Source organism: Monodelphis domestica, chromosome 7, assembly GCF_027887165.1.
Source record: "Monodelphis domestica isolate mMonDom1 chromosome 7, mMonDom1.pri, whole genome shotgun sequence".
Classification (NCBI taxonomy): domain Eukaryota; kingdom Metazoa; phylum Chordata; class Mammalia; order Didelphimorphia; family Didelphidae; genus Monodelphis; species Monodelphis domestica.
The window spans coordinates 81,106,419-81,128,037 of record NC_077233.1 but is presented as its reverse complement, the minus strand read 5'-3'; the positions used below and the strand labels follow the sequence as shown (position 1 = coordinate 81,128,037).

The 21,619-nt window shown below is 35.7% G+C and overlaps 1 protein-coding gene across 11 annotated transcripts in view; it reads right to left on the bottom strand.

Moving 5' to 3' along the window:
* The window catches only part of TNS3 (tensin 3), a 481,975-nt gene that overhangs the window by 268,026 nt on the left and 192,330 nt on the right, over positions 1-21,619 (bottom strand). For 10 of the 11 annotated variants that reach the window (XM_007500437.3, XM_056804865.1, XM_056804871.1 and 7 more), the window contains exon 3: positions 17,178-17,215. In XM_007500437.3, coding sequence (XP_007500499.2) covers positions 17,178-17,215 — 38 coding nt within the window. Of the gene's footprint in view, positions 1-17,177; positions 17,216-17,743; positions 17,767-21,619 lie in introns of those variants that run through there. The other variant, XM_056804869.1, reaches the window with a different exon arrangement.

The following is a 21,619-nucleotide window of genomic DNA, read 5'->3' as shown; positions in this document are numbered from 1 at the left end:
AGGTTTAAAAAAATGGAATTCATCCTGATTGTTCCATTAAGTTGCTTCAAGAGCAGAGAAATGTCAGAAAATTCATAAATTTTGGTTCTGCTAAGTAAAGATTCTGGCATAAAGGACAGCCCTAGATTTGGCATCAGATAGCCTCAGTTCAAATATTTCTTTTATCATACAATACCAATGTCACCTCAGGAAAGTCGCTCTCTGGAACTGATACCCTTGAACATAAATGGCAAATAATTCAAAAATAGTTTTGAATTACCTAAGGCCAAGGCTTTCCAGCTATTTCAAATGGAAGTAAAGGTGAGATGATCTTCTAGATATTTGTATGTTTGAAGACAAAGTTAAAGCAGAAACTTCGTGATTCTTGCCAAATATGCAAAACATTAAGGAGGTAGAAAGTTAGCAGAAACCAATCCAGTTAAGATTTCAGTTTTACTTAATCGATAACAGATAATAAAGGTAGAGAAGGTGATGAGGCAGAAATCTAACTAACAATTTTACTCATACTGCTAAAAAAATTCTGTAAAGGAAATGTGAATGAATGAATGAAAAATCATTTATTAACTGCTTACTATATGCCAGGCACTAGGTTAAGCAGTGAGGAAACAAAGATAAACAAGAAAGACAGACTCTGTCCTCAAGTAAATTATATTAATAACACATGTGGAGGAATGGTACTCAAAGAGTGTTTTGAATAAAGCATATAGAAGAGTGGAGGTTAGGGTAATTCATTGACATTTGCTTACCAGGAGTAGCAGCATTGATTTAATTAATATTTCAATGCTAAGATTTAGAAGAACCTATTCAACCAACATCTTTACCACCACCCCACAAACATTTTAAGTGAGAAAATATGTAAATACTTGTAGTAACTAAACTTCTTTCTTATAGGAGAGTGATATTATGAATAGAGTATGGGTTATTAGGAAAGACTTGGGTGTAATTCCTCCAAAACTTATTATTGATGTGGTCATGAGCATTACATCTAAAATTCATAAACTCCAACCCTATATTCTGTAAAATTGAGATAATAATGTCCATAGTATCTACCTCAGAGGATTACTGTGAGGACATATCACACTGAAAGTACAATCTCCCTCCCTGCAGAGAGGTCCTTTCCTCTGATCAGCTGGTTCTTCCAACCACCTCCATTTTAAGGAGAGTACACAGGTCTCTCTAAGACTTCATTCCTCTCTTAACTCTACACCTGACTCTGGATTTTCCCTACCAATACCCCTACTGTATTATCTTGCAAAGTCACTTTGGCTAATCAGACTTCAATTTTTGATTCAATAAGGAAGAAAAACCTGGACTCAAAAGTAGATAATTTTTCCCACACTAACATTATCTTGGGAACAGTTAAGTGATGTAATGGGCAGAGTTCCAGTCTTGGAAACAGGAGGACTTGAATTCAAATCCAGCCGTGGACAATGACTATTATATGACCCTGAGCAAGTCACTCAATCTTGTTTGCCTCAGTTATCTCATCTATAAAATGAGCAGGAGAAAGAAATGGGAAACCCTCAAGTATCTTTGCCAAGTAAACCCAAAATGAGGTCACAAAGTGTCAGTCACAACGGAAACTGAATATCAACAATATTATCTTCCCTAACTAGAAATTTTAAAGTCATCTCTAATTTCTCTTTGCATTCATCCCTCACAATCAATTAGCAAATCTTGACAATTCTTCCCTCATTGATTCTTCTGTGCCTACCTTGTCCTTTCCTTTCCCACACTAGGTAGCTCTCAGTAATAATAACCTCGTACGTAGTCTTGCTACTTTGAGCCTCTGTTTTCCTCTATCAAATTCCTTATGTATATTACTTCCAATTTTTTTGAGGGAGGGGGAATATTATCTGTAATTAGGAAAGGACTATGAGAAAGCCTGGTCTAGAAACTGAAGGTCCTAGGTTAAATGTGGCTTCAGAGATTTCCTAGTTGTGTGACCAGGACCAGGACCAAGTGACCTTGGACAAGTCACTTAAACTGAATTTACTAGTCGCTGCTCTTCTGCCTCAGAACTAATATGTTATAGTGATTCTAAAAATGGAAGGTTAAGGTTAAAAAAAAAAAAGAAGTAGGAGTTCCAATATGAAAGTTATCATGCTAGGCCCTGAGGTTATGAAAACAAAAATGAAATAGTCTCCATTTGGCAAAGCAAATGTTATACTGGACTTGGAATTAGGATGTGAGTTTATATTTTATCTATAGATGATAGGCATTTATTATGCCTGAATATTTTAGTCTACTACCATGAATATCTTTGGTAGATCACTTAAAACCTCTCTAAATCTTTGGCTTTTTATATACAAAAAAATAAGGGTAATAACCCCTATAGCACCTATCTTCAGAGTTGTTGTAAAGCTTCAATGAAATAATATATGGAAAATACCTTTCAAAAATTAAAACACAACATAAATGTCAACTATTGCCAGCTCTATTCTAATCTTGGAAATTATTTAGAAGTGTATTAGAAGTATTTAGAGTCCATGAATCTCTACCTCACTGAGAAAATCAGAAAGTACAATCACCAGCATGAGTACATTTCTATAGCTATTACTGGCAGTCAATTCCAGACTTCTGCACTTTTTTTTTCCTGTTATACTCATTACTCATATTGACATCTCAAATGCTTGAATGACTTGAGCTTACACTGGATCCATATGGCTTCATTTAAAGATATGTATTGACTGAGAGAAATTGGAATGATAACCCAAAGACACAGCAAGGTCAAGAGATTACTTTTCTAACCTAGCAAGGACCTGAACATGGTCCTAGGCAAAGGTCAACAAGTCAATGGAACAGGAGAGACTTGAGCTCAAAATCAAAAGGGAGATAACAGTGAGTTTAATAGTACAAAATCTCAGAAACAACCTCAGAAGTCATTGAGATGAAGGGTTCTTAATCCAGGGTCTATAAACTTTATGAATATATATCAGGAGATATGAGAGTTTGGATGGGGGAGGGATTACCTTTATTTTTACTAACCTTTCACTGAAATGTAGCATCTTCTTCATTTATGAATGTACTCAATAAGTCACAGAGATATTAGCAGTTCCTGTGACTTTATCTCCAATAGAAATAAGTGATAATTTCATATTGTATTATAGCTGTTGCAGATACCTGAAAATAATATTTAATCTCATCACTGCTTCAAAATTACTATAGTTACTAGACTCATCACTAGATATATTGAGTTTGTTTTTAATACTTCAATAATTGTGTTTTTATATTGATTGTCTTCCCTAATAATTCTACTTTTTCACTTTATTCTTTTAAAAGCATTATACTGAGAAGTGGTCCATCAGCTTTGCCAGACTGCCAGAGAGATTTTGGGCACAAAAAAAGGCTAAGAATGCCTGATCTAATACTTAATAGAATGCTAATTTGTCCATTATCTTTCATTTTCAATCTACATTCTATACATCAAACTCCATTGGCTCCCTTTTACTTCTAGGATAAAATAGAAATTCCTGTATGGTTTTTAAAGGCCATCACAATCTGGTTCCAATCTACTTTTCCATTAAAATTGCCCATTATTTTCCTTTATCTGCTCCTCTTTCTAGTCAAACTGACCTACACAACATTCCATTCCCTATCTTTGGGCCCCATGCATAGAGAGCACTGGTCCTCCCCTTAAGCCTCTCAAAATTTCTAACTGCCTTCAAAGGATAGTTCAAATACAACCTGGTTTAACCTAGTTTCACCATTTGCTAGTGCCTTTCTCCCAGAAATGTTAGGTGATATTTTATTTTCTAAGTCAAGTTCTTCCCTACAATTAAAATGAAAGCTGTTAGGGTAGAGACAGATGTGTTAATGTCGTGGTATTCCTAGCATAAAACACAGTGCCTGGCATATAGTAGGTACTTCATTAATGCTTAGTAAAACTGATGCTGAATAAGAATGCTCATCCAGACTCTGTGAAACTCTCTTATCACTGAATTCCTTCCTTCCTTAGGTGGTCGGTGATTTTTTTAGAAAATTCTAATTTTAGAGGGTTTTTTTTTCCATTTATATCAAGCTTAAAGCTTTGTAACTTCCAATATACCAAGACAGAATTATAGACATGCCATAGATTGGTGCTTGCTTTCTCTCTAGGGAAGTAATTAGCCATATACCAGTAGAACTAGACATATGGAACTACTTTCTTGTTAGACATCTATAGACTGAGATAATGAGGCATTAATTAGGCCAATTAAATAGGATTCATATTACTGAAACTAAAGACTATTCTCAGTGACAGTTCTAAAACATAAGGTTTTCTTTATTCAAATATTTTAAAAGAATACATTAAATAATCACAAGAGAGTCCAAAAGAGAAGAGTATGTTGCTCAATGTTAACTGGAATAACATTAATCCTTGATATAAATATACATTAAACAATGTAAAAAAATTTTATAACTTGGACAACCTATGATTTCACATTGGCAGTGGTTAATGTTAACATTTGGGGATTCTAAGAAAAATTTGGCAAAGACCCTTGCCTTCAGGCAACTGACCACAAAAACTACTTTGTTATTTTATACTCAGTATTCTTTTCTCTTGGGGAGCCCTCCAGATCTGTATGGGCTGTTTTTGGGTGCATTTATGCTCATGAATATTCATACATTGTGGCTATAAAGCCATTTCATTTTTTTTAAAGGATGGAGAGGACTGGAAGATAAAGATGTGATTTTTTTTAAGTCACCATTAATAAGGCATTATCAGCTTGGGTTTGGTCACTTTGGACATGTACTAAGAACAACACACAGAACATAGAAAGCATATTGGGAACAAGGTCTTGGGCTGGTTCTAGTTCATTCTTCTTTGCATTTCACTTCCCTATAATTGTATTGGGCGGCTTTCTGGGGCTGGTTGAACCACACACTGTTTTTTGTTTAAGCTAGTCTGGAATAACAGTTCGCATATTTGTTATTCTGTTCATGAAAAAGTGTTTCCTGACATCTGTTCTCAATTCAGGGGTATCTTATTTCCACTAACGCCCTTTTGTCCTATCTGTGCAAAGTTGAACCAGAGCAAAGCAATGTATACATCTTTACTTAAACCTTTTTACAGCCTGATGTTTATAAAAATCTACGACCTACTTGGGATTGGTATTCACACAGCTAATATACCGAGAACTTGATGGGGTAGGGAAGAAGGTGCTGACCTCAGATGTTAGACATTTTTAATTTGTGACTCAACCAATATGGCCATGATATTTTATCATGTAACATACAACTAAGTCTTCTTTGGATAAATTAAGCTGTTACTGAATTCAATCTTCAAATGCTAATACAAAGTATCACTACTGATTTCTGTCTTTGGTTGCTACAGAATATTTTTCTAGTCGTCCCTTCATAGTTGGAGAAAATATTTGTTTTCTTTATTATTATTATTGATTCACATTTATATAATGCTTTAAGGATCACTAAAGACTTGTCTCTTATCTAATCTCTTTGATGCATAGGGTTTTTTTTTGGGGGGGGAAGAGGATGGATATAGTTCTGGACCTATGATTTCATACATATAACAAAATGCAGTGTAAAAACTCCTGTGAATTAGCTGCAATTAACAATCTAAGACAGACCCTGAGAGAAACATTTCTTAAAACATAGTCTGAAAATCTTGGGATCCTCAAGACCATATCAGGGGGTCCGTGAGGTAAAAACTATTATCATAATAATACCAAAATGTTATTTGCCTATTAAAATTTTCCTCCCTTTACCAACTACATACCCATGAGGCTTGATTTTCTTCATATACTTCACCCAAAACAATATATCATAATATACTGCATGGAGAAGCAGATGAGTCTTTTATTCAGCCAAGGACTGTGATATAATATTTTTTCATAAAAATCTATCATTATGGATTTACAATTTTTATTTTAATGAATTAATAAATGAACATTTTGAAATTGTATTACCTTTTAATTTCTAATATGGCAAATATCATTAGAAATGGCTCACAAAATAAACAAAAGCTCTTTGAAGTTTAAAGTGGTTCTGAGATCAAAATGTTTGAGAAATGCTAACCTTAAACACAGACAGAGAAGAAGTAAAAAGTATTTGGCTAATAATTCTGCTAGTATCATTCAGAGACAAAACTTCTCTCTCTCTCTCTCCATCCTCATTACCCTAGGCTAACTCTCTTTATACTCTGAACTATATTATTAACAAATTAATATATAACAGGAAGTTATTGATATGTCCTAAGTTATCATCCTAAGAAATTTTTCGTTTGAACTACAACAACAACAAAAAAAGACTAAAATAAGGAAAGAAGAATTGTCATTAAAGGAAACCTTTGGGAGATGAGATGCTCTTTCCTGCCCTATTAATGCTGCTCAAAATTCTTGAGGAACCGCTTTTCGGAACTGCCATCAGAGATAGTTGAAAAGTTACATTCTAAATCCAGTGTAATTGCTAGACACTTTAAAAAATCAGATTCAATTCAGCAAAGGTTTATTCAGTACATACTAGAGGAAAGGTGAAGCAGTAGGGCAAACGAGGCAAATAAGGCATGATCTTCCTTTTCTATGTGCTTATAATATAGTTTGTAAGAGCCCTTTAATTATTTTATTAATATTATTAAATATTATTAATATTATAAAAATAATAATTAAAATATTATAAAAATAATAATTAAAATATTATTATTAAAATAATTTTAAAAATTAATTAATTAATTTGATTAATTAAAGAGACCCTAAATTTTGAGCTGGAAGTGATTAAAAGTCAGAGTCCAATCATCTCATTTTATAGATGAGGAAACTGAGGCCTTGAGAGGGTGAGTATGTTGCCTCAGGTCACAGGGGAAGGAAGCCTGGGACACAAATATCTTTAATAAAAAGTAATTTAAGGCAGGTAGAGCACAGATAGATGATATAGTCAATAGATGACCTGGCCTGGAATCAGGGAAATTCATCTACCTGAGCTCAAAATCTGTCCTCAGACACATAGCTGTGTGTCCTTGGGCAAGTTACTAATCCTCTTTACCTTACTTTCCTTATCTATGAAAGGAGCTGGAAAAGGAAATAGCAAACCAATCCAGTATTTTTTTTCCAAGAAAATCCCAAAAGGGGTCGCAAATGAGTCAGATATGACTAAAAAACTACTGAAATACAAAAATATTATTAGTAGTAAGTTAGAGTAAACCTCCTTTAATACCAATAGTCCAAGACGCAATTATAATCACAAGAACACTGCATCACCTAGATGTAAATGCCTCTCTCCTCACATTGCCAAGCAAGTTGTATTTCACTCCTCTACTACTTCCATTTGGGGGATCCTTAGCCAAGGGGGAGACCCCTCCACAGCACAGGAGTCCTGCTTCTGCTGCTGCCCAGACACTGGGACCTTCCTCCATGACTGTATCCACACAGGTGCCCCATTGTGCAGGTTGCATGGTGATCCTAAATGGCGTCCTTTCTTTGTGGGAGTCCAAGCTTAAGTACTGCCTGCCCAGCTATTTACTCCTCTGAACATTCTACCTACCCCTCCTCCTGTGCTGCTTGCCCATGCAGGTCCCCTCAGCACTTGCTGCCTGCACATTTGGGTGCTGCCTCCTGCATGCTGTCTGCCCCCGTGGGTGTTCCCCCAACTTCTCTTCCAGTTATTTTATTGCATTAAATGGAATAAATGAAAAATAAAAATAACAAAAGAACACTACATCTTGAGCCAGAATCCTTAGTATGATATTTAGACAAGTCATTTCACATCTCTTGGCTTTAGTTTCCTCCTCTACAAAAATAAGGAGGTTGGACTAGATGCCATCCAAGTTCCCTTTTCAACTCTAGAGCTATGATCTATTACTAGGACTCTAAAGCCCCTTCCTAGTCTAAGTCCTGTGATTCCTTAACTATTGAAGAGGAATGCAGAAAGTCATGAGATCAAATGAAATCAGATAAGGGAGAAATGACTTCCAGCTGGGGGAATTAGAGAAGATTTAATGGAGGAGATGCCTTTAAAATCAACTTTGAAAACTGTGTAGGACATCAACAGGCCTCCACCTGAAGGGGGGCAAAGGGTTCTCAAAGGCAAAGAAATAAAACGTATTTTTTCCCAGTTACAACCCTATGGACTTCAATGATCCCAGATTAAAAAACACCTGCACAAATACTCCACGTGACTGTTAGGAAGAAAGCTCTATAAAACCTAAGTTTTACATATGCTATAAAAATTATTTGTGTTGTTATTGGAAGATGGCATGATTTTAAGTCCTCCTGCTATCTTAGCTGCCTTCCTTTGTATACACTACAGTCTTTCAAGTCTGTCGATGTTCTTCCTGAAATGGATCATCCATAACTAAACATGATATTCTAGATGTGGTATGACTACATCAGAGTACAATCATCTTCTTTGTTCTGGCCATGCTCCTTTTAATTTTTATTGCAGTCTAAGTTCACATTATTTTCTTTTGGTTGCCTTGCTGTATTGAGGCATTCTGAGCTTGTGACCCACTAGAATGAGGCAGTGGAATACAAAATTTGCAAGTTTGCCCACCAGGACTTAGTCCAAAAACAGTGACTTACATGGAAGAGCCATTTGACAAACAATTCAAACAAAAATTTAATGTGATTATGGAATGATCCACAAGAGATCCCATCACTCACAATCTGATTTATTACTATGTCTTGTATTCTGTGCATTAAGTAATGTGATCGGTTCTGTAGGAAAGAGTGTATTCTGTCTATGAAAGAACAAGAGAATAGAAACTTGTCAGCTGTTAAGAGATATTTTTAATATGTTGGCAAAGGGCTCACTAGTATGAAGAAGCAGCATTAAAGTGATATATTTGCTTCTCTTCATCAGAGGAGGATTTCAGCCATCTGTATCTGTTGGGAGGAGTGACCAATTCAGGAAATGGCTGCAGCTGTTTAAATGTCATTGGGTGAAATCTGTTTAATGACTTTTGTTATCCTGACTAGCAAATACTAAATATAGAAAAATCACAAGAAAAATAAAGCGAAGGAACATGTTGTACATATGACTAGGATTTGCAAGAGAGATGGAGAGCAGAAGAATCAAACCATTAGAACTGGTAGTGCCCTTCCCCCCATTTTGCAGATTCAATTCAAACCAGTAAATGCTTATACAGTGCTTTGTGCATACAGAGGTCTATGCTGGGTGAGGGGACCACAAAGATTAAAAATGAGTCTCTCTCCTGAAGGAACTTACAGTTGAGTAGAAGGGAAAAGACATATCCTCAGTATTACAAACACAAATTTACAGAAATAAATGTGACAGGTAGAAAAATGTCAGTGTAGTAAAAGTTATCCAGGTAAAGTGCTCTAGGAACCAGAAGAGGGAGAAGTGGTTAGCAGGTCAAAAAATGAAGCAAGTCTTCTTGTAGGAAGGAAGGAGTTCCTGACCTGCTTTTGAATCAGTTCAAGAACAGAGAGGAAGATGAAGTTCATCTTAGGCAAAGATGGTCTGTGTGAATATCTGAAAGTAGTAGACTGACTGTCAGAACCGAGGTAATAATTAGGAGTCTAATTTGCACAGTAATATGAAATAAGGCTAGACAAGAAGGTTGGAGGTGAACCATGGGGAGTGTTGCAGGATAAATAAGAATAAAGAGCAATAAAATGCTGAAACTAATTACTGGTCAGTAGAAACCAAAGGAAACAAAATCATCTCCAGACAACAGGAAAGGAGTTTTCCAATGCAGGTGAGGAAACTATGGCACATTTAGGATCAGTAATTTGCCCAAGGTCACAGAACACGTGAGAAAGCCATCTGGTATGAAATACCAGCCAAATTGTTCCTACAAAAATAATGGGAGACTCCTTGACAGTTTTATTCTTTCTTATTTTTAATTCACTATTTGAAACCTGCAGTGTAGTAATAAAAACAAAACAAAATCTCCTTTGCTACCATTCCAAAACAAAACAAAACAAAAAACCTGCAATAAATGGACAGTCACAGATATCATTGAAGTGTAATAGGGGATGGAAAACTGACTCGAATTCTGGGATTTGTCATTCAGAGGATCAAAAATTTTCCTTTGGCGTTGAGAGTGATTGGGACTATGACCTTTTTTGAGATCCTAAAAGACACAATGTATTACATTCAGAAATTCAGGGGGTGGTATAAAGGGCCTATGCAATTTTCTGAAAGGACAAATTAACAAGGATCAGAGAGACAAGATGCTTAGCCCATCCATAGGCAGAGCTATGAAAGAAAAAGGAAAGATCCAAGTGGGCCACTGAGTCTCTGGAGGCAAAGGACTCAGGCTTAGCTTCTCATTTTTTGTTTCTTCAAAGACTGAAAGAAATTGTTGTTTTTTTATCTATTCTTTTTTAAACTTGGCCCCAAATCTGTCAACAGTCAGTGATAGACATTCTATTATAATCTTGCTTTTTTTGTTTAAATCTTTCTGGTATCTCTATCTTTCCCCAAATACAGAAAAACTTGATGTAAACTACAAAAAACTTAAATCAGGGCAAAGAGCCAAACTGTTAACTCTTTTCCTACGTGGAGGCTCTGAGCTGTTTTGATGATGCTAATAAATTTTGCCTGATATTAACTCCATTAAAGAATAAAGGAGGGGACCATTATCAAGTTGCACCAGAGTATGGCCTATCAGCCTTCTCTCTCTCTCTTTCTAGGAATGAGTATAAAATAGAATGACTCAAGTCCTAAGTGGGCTCCAGAATGGAAGAAAGAATAGAAAGGATTAAGTGATAGAGTGCCATCCAGCACACCCACTAGTATTACAAAGGGAAAGAATGAGATGACTCCTGGAAAGACAAAAGCTCTGTATCAAACAAAAGGAATAAATCAACCTATAATTAAAATATTTCGTATGATAAAGATTTGAAGTTATAGTTTTTAAAAAAACCACTTGTGCATGCACCTAATTCCAAAGGCAAATAGGAAAATACTTCTTTGTCTTACAACTGAGGTGGGGAATCACAAGTACTGGATATACTTTAAACCAACTTGGGACAAGTTTCTTAAGTACCTTGACCACAATTACTTTCTCCACCAGTGCTTCATTCTCCCCATTAGCTTTTAAAATATACTCAAATGATAAAATAAATAAATTGTATGTATATATATATATATATATATATAATAGACTTCTCTTTTCTCATAGTCATAATGGGAAAGCCTAATGCTGCTTAAGGGACTTAGGATAACAATAATCTTAATTGGTTATTATTAATTTATTAAATATTTAAAAGAGCTTGCTTTGTGCCAGTAACTATGCTAAGTACTTTGATCATACAACAACCATAGGAGGTAGTTGCTATCATTATCACCATTTTTCAGATTAGGAAAGTGAGGCTGAAAATGTTTAAGTAGTTTGCCCTGGGCCAAATGGCAAGAAAATGTCTTAAGGCTGGATTTGACCACATACTTTCCTGACTCAAGGCTCAGGGCTCTATCCTCTCTTCCACCTAACTGGCCCTACCTTACTTTCCTACGGGATGGGATTTCCTTCCTAATCCCATGATCCTTCACAGATATTTCCTTGTCTCAGTGTGCTCTTCACAATACCCAAAAGACTGGACTTGAAATACCAGGTTTAAAAGAGTGATGGGCTAAGTGGGTAAGAGAGGTTTGTCTCCTACTATCTAAGAGCTCTCATTTGAAAATTAGAGATGAGAATGCAATACATTCAAAGGATGAGGGACAGCTTCTGGGAATAGCTAAAAATCTTCTTTGCCTAGGAATTTTGTGAAATAAAAGTTTAAAAAAAGTTAATTAGAACCAAATGGTAAAGAGCCTAAATTCAAGGTTAGGCAATTTACATCTTAATAGCCTACAAATTCTTTTAAGTGGCAGAAGTAGGGGAAGGAAAAAGACCTGACACAATAATTTCTGGGGATTAGGAAGGAATTTGGGCAGTCATATGTATTCCTGGCATGAAGGTACTAGGTAGTCATCCCATGGGTTAAGGTTATTATATATGTTTTATTTGACTTACTCTACATAAAGTGATTTTGATTTCTAATTTCTCATTGACTACCCAAAACTTTTATAATCCCAAACCACTTGACTAAATACCTTTTACAATGTGATTAGCCCCTGTCGGGGGTGCAAGTGGTATAAAATACACAGCAGACAGTCAACAAAAAGGGTTTTTCTTTGTTTGCATGATTTGTTCATGCTATTATTTCCCAAAAATGTGGCAGGAAACCAAAGAATTCTAAAGGAGACTAAAGACACAAATTGTTCCTCTCACATCTGGTATTTAAGAGCAACCAACAGAACTAGACTTCCCTTTCGTCTACTCATCATAATCTGCCCTGATATGAAATGATTGTGAATATTTTTATTATTCTTCGTTCCCTTTTTCCTTTTTGCTGATGAGTGACCTTGAGTGATTTTCAAGGGCAAAAGAAATTTGAGTCATTACATTTAAGGAGTAAAGGGCATAAATAGTCAGGTGTTATGAAGCTAGTTTTCATCCTGATTCTCCTAGCAATTTCCTGCCCAATGCAGGATGTTATTTAATTTCCTATGACTGACTAGAAACTTGAGATTAAAAATGCTGACACTTCTTGAGGCCACTGAAATACACTAACCAGTAATGAATCTAGAAAGGTGCCTTCCTGGTACATAAGAAGATCAATAAAGATATGTGGAAAGAAGTGAATGAATTAATGAATAAATTGAATCTATTCACATTTATACTTCTGTGCTCTTGACCTTGCATTCTGAGCAGCAATGATCTTGTCTGGGTCTCACAGAACTGGCTAACCCAGATACAGCAATAGCAGAGAGAACTCCAAGGGGAGAGTATAAGAACAGCTACTTGAATAGCCTTTCAGGGTATGTGGATCAGCTAGGCACAAATTTCTAAAGCCAAAGGTTTTTCTCTTAATGAATATTTCCTTCCCTTCCTAGTATCTAAATTATTTCTCTCTCTCTCCCATCCTGAATAAAATCCAGAAATACAGATTCTGCGACCTACTACATAGTTTTTACATCAACAAAGAATAACAACCACTTGGATTTGTCTGTATAGTGAGCCCTGAATGAAGGATCCATTTTTCTGAAGACTTTCAGGATAGCAAAGAAAGAAACACTGATCTGGATAGCCAGTGGACCTTGATTTAAATCCAACAATGACTAGCAAATTGACCCTCCATCTGTTGAATGGAGACTATAAAACTACCCCTTTCCCTCCATAGCACCATATCTCATAAGACCTACCAGAAGTTCAAATTTGACAATAAATGTAATGCATTTTAGATTTTATAATTATATTATATTTTATAATATAATCAATGATTCACAATTGGAAAGAATCTCAAAAGCCATCTATCTGGTGTAATCCCATAACTTAAAAAATGAAGAAGCTGAGGCCTGCCCAAATTAACACCAATAATAAGCATCAGTATCAGGATTTGAATTTGGGGCCTTTGACACCAGAGCCAATGTTCTTTCCAGTATACCAAACTCTTGTTTTTATAAAAATAAAGATAAAAAAGTTAATCATTAGTATTTTTTAAAATCTCATGTGATTTTATCAATGTATAGAGCTCCTGGTGAGAAACTCCTACCAAAACAGATAAGCAATTTCTTCATATCTTAAATTCTAAGAAAGTTGCCTGAGGCACTTAGAGGTTAAATGACTTACCCAAGGTCACAAAACCAGAATTTAGCAGAGATAAAAATCAAACACATTTTTCTGAACTTTAAGGTTAACTCTACCTACTACACCATGCTTGTTGCCTCTTTATCACCATTTTTATACTAATACTAACATTAATATTATTATTAACTAAAAGTAAAATATAAATCCTTACTTGTCCACTTAAGGACAAGTAGACTAATTTCAGAATAGGAACAGACTATTTCTACTGCTTGTCTCAAGAGCATATGATAGAAATATATGACTCTGAAATGGTCAATAGTCACTTTATTGTATTCTGTAAAGAAGTGGATATTCTGATTATTCTCAGAATAATGCTATTCAGATGAAGAGAAACCTCCCATTCAATAAAATAATCAAGGGAGATTTTTTTCCTCCAAGATCTGATTTAGATAAAAGGTTTTGTTTTTATTTTTTTTCTTTTCTGAATAAAAAGAAAAACTGTTACAAAGCAAGTGATAGACCACGTTGGTGCAGAGTTTCTTCACTGGCAGTTCTCTATATGAAAAAAATCATAGGTCTAGTCCAGAAAAATTAATATGCTTTGAAATTTTAAGTATGATATAACTGTTGGTTCTATCTGTGATTTTAATTAGCCTTTGTGCTACTCAAATCCTCATCTATAAAAAAATGATGAGCCACAAACAAATAAAAGGAAAACATGCTTAAGACCATCCATGGGGATTCTGGGCACTCAACAAGGCACATGAGGTGCCCCAGATGACCACTTGGCAATTTAATCTCCTTAGTTAACTTGAAACTCATGATTAAACAATTTCTTTAAAGATTTACATAGTCAGCTAGATTTTGTAACATGAGAACCCCAGGGAGGCCAGAAGAAAAACTGCCAAAGTCTCATGGCCTTGGCATTTACTATTACCAAATGGCTTTCCAATGTCTTCATTCCATTTCTTGGGTTCCATAGTTGCCTTTTTTTAGTCACAAAAATAAGAGCTTTAATATAATGTTACATAAACCAAAAAAAAAAAAACCCTGCCAAATTAACAAAAAAAAATTCCTCAAATGAGACAATTTTAGCATTAATAATTTGGCTTGTAAACCTCCCATACAATCCTTTTATCATTTACCTCTCTTTGTAAAGCATCCTTGCTCCTTTTTATTATTTCCTCTCTCTACCTAGTTTCCTAGTTTTTAATCTCTACTTATCCACTGACTTCTTTATTACTTACAAACATGTCCATATGTCCTTCAATCCTATTAAAGCAAACAAACAAAAACCTAAAACCTTTATTTGATCTTTTATCCCCTTGAACTAAAATCATCTCTCTCCATTGCACTATTATCCTATCTTTCACAATAAAATTCAGAAAAAAGTATTTACATTCATCACACACATTTCAACCCCTGGCAAACTGGCTTTCAATTTCAATTAGAACTGCTTTCTCCATGATTTCCAATGACCTCAATTGCCAAATCCAGCAATCATATTCCTACCTGATCTTGACAGCATCTGATATATTGGTGACTCCACCACCCCCCCTTCAAGATCATTCCTTTGCTCCCTGGATTTCTCTGAATTTGTCCTCTCTTGGTTCTCCTCCTTCCTCTCCTGTCACTCAATCTTTTCCCTAGTTCCTGAAATCTAACTGTAAAACCACTGTCAATTGGATAACTTCAATTGGATGCCTTGTATACAGCTAAAAATCACCCCTGTCCAAAACAAAGTTATCAAGTTATCTTCTCTCTCTCTCTCTCTCTCTCTCTCTCTCTATCTATCTATCTATCTATCTCTCACCCAGCTTTTCCACTTGAAAGTCACTCTCACCTCCTCTCTTTTCTTCAACCTTCATAGGTAATCAGTTGCCAAGAATTTTTTCCACAATAGTTTTTATATCTATATCTTCTATTCTCATGGATACCACGATAGTTCAAGACCTCATTACTTCTTGCTTTGATTATTAGAGCAATCAACTAATTGGTCTCAGGGACTTCAATTTCTCCCAGATTAAATTCATTCTTCACATGGCCACCAACTGATATTCATTAAGCAATGGTCTTACTAGGACACTCTCTTACCCAAAAGACTACAATGGCCCCCTATTGCTACTAGGATGAAATAGAAATTCCTCTGGCTGACTATTATTATTATAATACATCATAATCTCAATCCAAATGGTATACCATACTCTCTTTCATTAACTCTACATTCTAACCAAACTATACTATTTGTTATTTCCTATTCATAACCATTCTACCCCTGCCTGGTCTCTATGCCCTTACAGTAGGAGTCCCCCATGCTTAGAATATACTTCATCTTTAACTGTGTCTTGAAGAATCTATAACTAACTTCAGAGCTCAGCTTGTGTTCCACCTCTAATGGAAGGCCTAAATTGATGTTCCCCAGTTGGTACTGCCTTCCTCTCCCCAGAAGTTACTTGGTTTTTACTCTGTATATGTTCTAGGTATATGATATTGTCCATCATCAAGAACCTCCACTCTAATAAAAAGTAATTTATCTTAGGGCAGATACTACTTATGTTTATCTTTGTATCACCAGTGCTTACTACCTGGAACATGATAAGCAATTAATAAATGTTTATTGAATGAATCAAGAAAAATTATTTTCTAATAATAGTTCATTCAGTGAGTGATGCAAATGCCAGAACTTTATTCTTCTTTTTAATGAAAGTCACCTGGCTCCCCCCCCCATAAAAAGACAGTTTACATTTTCTCATCCTTTTCCTTAACAGAAAATGTGTTTCAAATGCATATGAGAAACCACTTGTATTTTCCAAGTACTAAAAATGATTTGTAAACTGACAACAGAAGCCAATACTGAAACAAAGAACTGTTATGAGAAGCCAAGCAGCACTGAAATCAGAGAAGAATTTCTGAGTACAGAGAGAATCAGTTCAGATAATTCTACAGAGCACCATATAAAACTTAAGGCGATATATATGTAATTAATTACTACTATTTCTACTGACACTATTACCACCGCCAGTAGTCGAAAAGCCTTGTCTGAAGCCTGAATTTAAAATGTTCACATCCTATGAAAGCTACATAGCTCGATGGTTTATACTGAGTAAAGAAAACATCATATTTACTGACATAAGCACAATTTGATGCAGAATAAAGTAAGAACAAGAAGAACAAATTATGCGACAAACAACAGCACTGTTAAGACAAATACTTTTGAAAGCATTTAAAACTTTGCTCTATGTGATGATTGATCATGACTCCAGAAAACTGATAGCAGAAGATGCTATAGTAAAGAGGTCACCTCATAGTAAAGAGGTGATGACTTGAGATTTGGAAGACCACCCATATTTTTGGAAAAGGTCAAAATAATGGAATTGGTTTTGCTAGAGTATGTATATTTTGCTAAATGGGATTTTTTTCTTTTTTTTTTGAAGTGGGAAAGGTAAAGAGAGAGAGAAAATTAATGCTTAAGTTAAAATATAACTTGCAGACTGCATGCATATGCATATAAACATATATTATAACCTAATATTATTTTCCAAATAAGCATTCCTTTAAAATAATTTCAGCTCTATATATTTTATCCAACAAAACCTAATTTAGCCATAATGCCAATGAAAAAGAAAAATGCAGTACTTACCTTTGCTTCACATTTCTTGTGGCAGGAATACTTGCACACTAGGGAGAAAACAAATACAGTTGCTAAGTTGCTTGGCTAGAAATGCCTATTTTATCCAACAAGTTCTCTCAATCCTTGAAAAAGTTCCTATTACAGGACAGTTAGGCACTTCAGAGGGCAGAGCCGGAACTTTCCCTGATAACTAGGAAGATTATTCATTTATGATGTAATCCAAAATTGCAAAAGAAAGTTGGTGGGCAGCACAAATGAGTGCATACCAAGTTAAAATTTGATAGCAGTTAGCAACTGCTGGACAGAAGAAGGCTATGATGACTCAGTTGAAAGTTTTTCCTAGAGCCAAGCTAAAAAGAGAGTGGTTTTCTTAAAGCACTCCTTACTTTGGAAGCCAAATCTAAGCATGCAAGGAAAGATTCAATTATCCCAGAGCAGTAATGAGCATTAGGATGTGCTTAGGCATTTCAGGACACTCACCCAAGGAGAAAATAATGTTTCAGAGTGTTAAGAAAAAAAGCAGTACAAATCTATACCCTTAGCTCCAATAAAAGTCATGCATTTGGTTTACTTACTTCTTCCATTTCCGGACAACATAAGAATCAACTGTCAAAATAAATACATGTCTAAATTCCTATGGGGGAAACCTTCAACTTGGGCCAATTGTCTAAATTGAGCAGGTCATGTGTTGGCTTGAAGATCCTAACAATGGCGATTTAAAGCTGGAACCAATGAAGATTTCACAGGACTTCTCCCCAGGAGGATGCAGCTGTGCCATAATAAGGAACTAAAAGCATTCGCCTCAGCCACAATAGGCTCTCCATAATCACTCTCTGACCACTAGTTGCTTTTTTTTTTCCTATAGGAAACAACTGGGCATTCAAAGACTTCAGGACTAAAGGATGACAGAAAAGAATTTCAACATCTCCTACACACACAAGTTCAATTAATGCTGTGGCCCAGTCAGGTCCTTCAAGTTTTCCTTGCACCCTAAATTTTAAACTGACTTTTCTAATTTCCTCTGTACTCTAGACCTCATTTGAAATAGGATTATTCCTGTCATTGATCATAGAATAATATCAATCAAGGAAAATATTTATTTTTCATCTAGTGAATATACACCCATGAACTATGTTAAATAATTAGTCAATCAAAAGAACTTTACTAGAGAAATGGTAGAATTCTCTACCCCAAACAGATCACAAATCCATATGGTTTGCTACCTATGTTGAATAAGAACTATACCTGATGTACAGAAGAAAAGTAAAAATCCACAGTGACTTATTTATGCAGTTGGTCAATGATATTCATTGTGTACGAGTGAACTCCGGAATTCTTCCTGTACCCCTAGGGCACTCTGATGCATGTGCTGAAGCATAAAAAGACTAGCCAACCATAAAATTATTTTAGCTTCTATTATTCCTGATCCTGAAATCTGCCAGAAAATTAGAAGAGCTGCCATTAGGCAGGAAAGCAATCTAACCTGGCAATAGTGTTTATAGGTAGTATATAGCCCTAGAAGAAAAGTTTGTTTAAATGGAATCCCCTAAGAGACAGACATACACTAGAAATTTCACAAAAATAAACCATGTGCCAAAAGTCTGAGAACAAAGAGATAGGTCTATCTGTTTTACTTGGTCCAATGAGCCAACCTAAGGCTTGTAAAACCTAAGGCATGAAATCATACTTAATTCAACAAGGACTTTAGAACAACCTCACAACCTGACCTCAAAGCAACAAATCATTCTGATTATAATATACAAATGCACCAATGTTGAATCCCCAAAGGCTCCAGCTCAGAAGAATGCATACAGGATCTAGAAAAACCAGCACCATTTAGACAAAAGTCTTAATGAGCAAGACAATCTACAAGTCAAAGGTTTTAAGATAGGGTAACATTTGATAAAACCTCCCTATTCAATGGTTTCCATATATTATTCCAAATATCATATGAAAACTCCAGGAATGCAAATGAGGCAAGTTAATTTATTTCTTACTCTGAGTTTCCCAAAATCTACCTTCATCAATATTAAAAAAGAACTATGAGCTATCCATTCCTTCTTCTTATAACCTTACTAAGCAACAGGGCCAAACAGATAAAGGAAAAAGATTATTCTTATCCCTAATCATACTTTTGGGTGGGGAAACCAAACCAAAGAAACAAAAATATTTTTTCTAAAAAAAAAAAAGACTTTTAAAAGGTCTCAAAGTTTTCTACTAGTGGTGAATTAGGCTTAAAACATAGGTCCTTAACATTGTTTGTGTCATGGATTCTTTTGGCAGTCTGGAGAGTAATATTTTAAATGTATAAAATTGTATAAAATACATGGAGTTTCAAAAGAAACCAATTATGTTGAAATAGTTATCTAACTGAATTGCAAAAACATTGTAAAAATAAAAAATTTTGAAAAGCAGAAAAAACTCTGATCAATGTAATAATCAACTATGATTCCATAGGCCTAAATGGGAAGAATGTTAGGCCCCTCCTGGCTAAATAGGCAGAATAAGACCCATTTTGTACATAGACCATATAGGAATGTTTGCCTGACCATGAATAATTATTTCAAGAGGTTTCCCCCACCCCAGTGGGGGGGGGGGTAGAATAGAGTTAAAAAAGAAAAAAGATAAATGGTTGATAATTTAAAAAATAAATTAAAAAAACCAGCTCATGCGGGTATTTTAGTGAAAGTCAGTTATCAAAAATATTTTTAAAAGTTCACAGACCCAAGTTTAAGAATGTCAGCTTTAATGTTTTAAAATATAAAGAAATTAATTTTTTAAATCAAGCTAGAGTTCCAGCCCCATGCCCCCAAGAAAAATGTCCTCCTAAGGATGAGATCAGAGTCTATGCAGGTAATGGGGTCAAAACAAGGTTCCCATTGTCCTCTAAAATAGAAAGCCTTTTCCGCTTAATTCTCTGATGAAAATCAACATGTATAATATTAACCTAACCAGTAGTGGATGCAACACTGACTACATCCTGTAATGCTGCCACTGTTGCCATTTTAATGCATTTCAATAATATGTTTATGCGTAGAAAAAAAAAGGATTATTTTGAGGGGAAAACCCAAAATTTCCATAGCACATAGCACCACAACATTTAGGAAAATGCCTTACTTTTGCTTATTTTTGTAGATGAAGAATTCCATTAATCTTGTACTAAACATTAGAAGAAGATCCTCTGCACTCCTCCCTCTCCCAAGCTCATTAACCCTGCATCCATCACCATCATTTCTCCATTAAGTCCCAAGGGTGCACTCCTCTGATGTATTTTTCCATAGACACTAAATCCTTTCGACACCAAACTTCCAAAAAGTATCAATGCCCACTGTCTCCTCTTCCATCATCACCTGCACACTGGGTAGATTCTTGCAAACTGACTTCTACTACTACCCTTCTCTTGAAGCTGTTTCCTCAGAAGGTCAGTGACCTGCTAATCACCACATCCAAAAAGCCTCTTCTCAATTCTTATCCTCCTTCACCTCTAAGCAAAATCCTCCCCTTGGAGTAACCCCTCTTCACTTCCATGACATAATGCTTTCCTAGTTCTCCTTCTGCTACCATCATAACTCCTACTGACAATTCCTTCTATTCCTCCTGTGGCTTTCATTGTCTGATCATCCTCTTCCTCCTCTCATCCTTTACTATCAGCATTTCCCAAGTGCTATGGACAGCAGTGAGGCAGGTATAAGAGGGATTCCACTGGTCTTCTGAAGACAGACACATAATCAATATCCAAGGACCAAGCTGGCCTTCTAGCTGTTTCTTATATATGGCATTCAATCCCCCCCCCCCTCCACATCTTCATTCCTCTCAAAATTGTGCTTCTGACTTCCTAAACTCTCTCATTCTCCAGGGTAGTTAAGTGTTTTGAAACCCCCCTCCACCCAAGCACCCTTTAATCTGTTTCCTTCCCCAACTAGAATATAAAATCATTGAAAGCAGGGATTAAGTTTCTTTCACTTTGTATTTGCATTTCCTACACTTAACCCAGCATATGGTAGGTCCTTAATAAATGCTTCTTGACTTGACATACCTTGAGCTGTGTGTCCTGCATACCTGTAATACACTCCCATTTCTCTTTCCTCTCCCAGAATTCCTAGTTGTAAGATTTTGCTCCAGCATCACTTTCTAGATGAGGCTTTTCTTGATCTTTAAGGTGCCAGTGCATTCCTTCCAAAAAAGTACTTTATATCTAATTGCAGTACATTCTCTCTCTCTCTCTCTCTCTCTCTCTCTCTCTCTCTCTCTCTCTCTCTCTCTCTCTCTCACTCTCTCTCTCTCTCTCTCTCTCTCTCTCTCTCTCTCTCTCTCTCTCTCTCTCTCTCTCTCTCTCCTTCCCTCCTTCCCTCCCTCCCTTCCAGTTAGCTCACTGAATGACAGGACAGTTTTTATTTTTCTTTGTTTTGTCTAGCACAATGCTTGGCACACAATACACACTTAAAAAATGC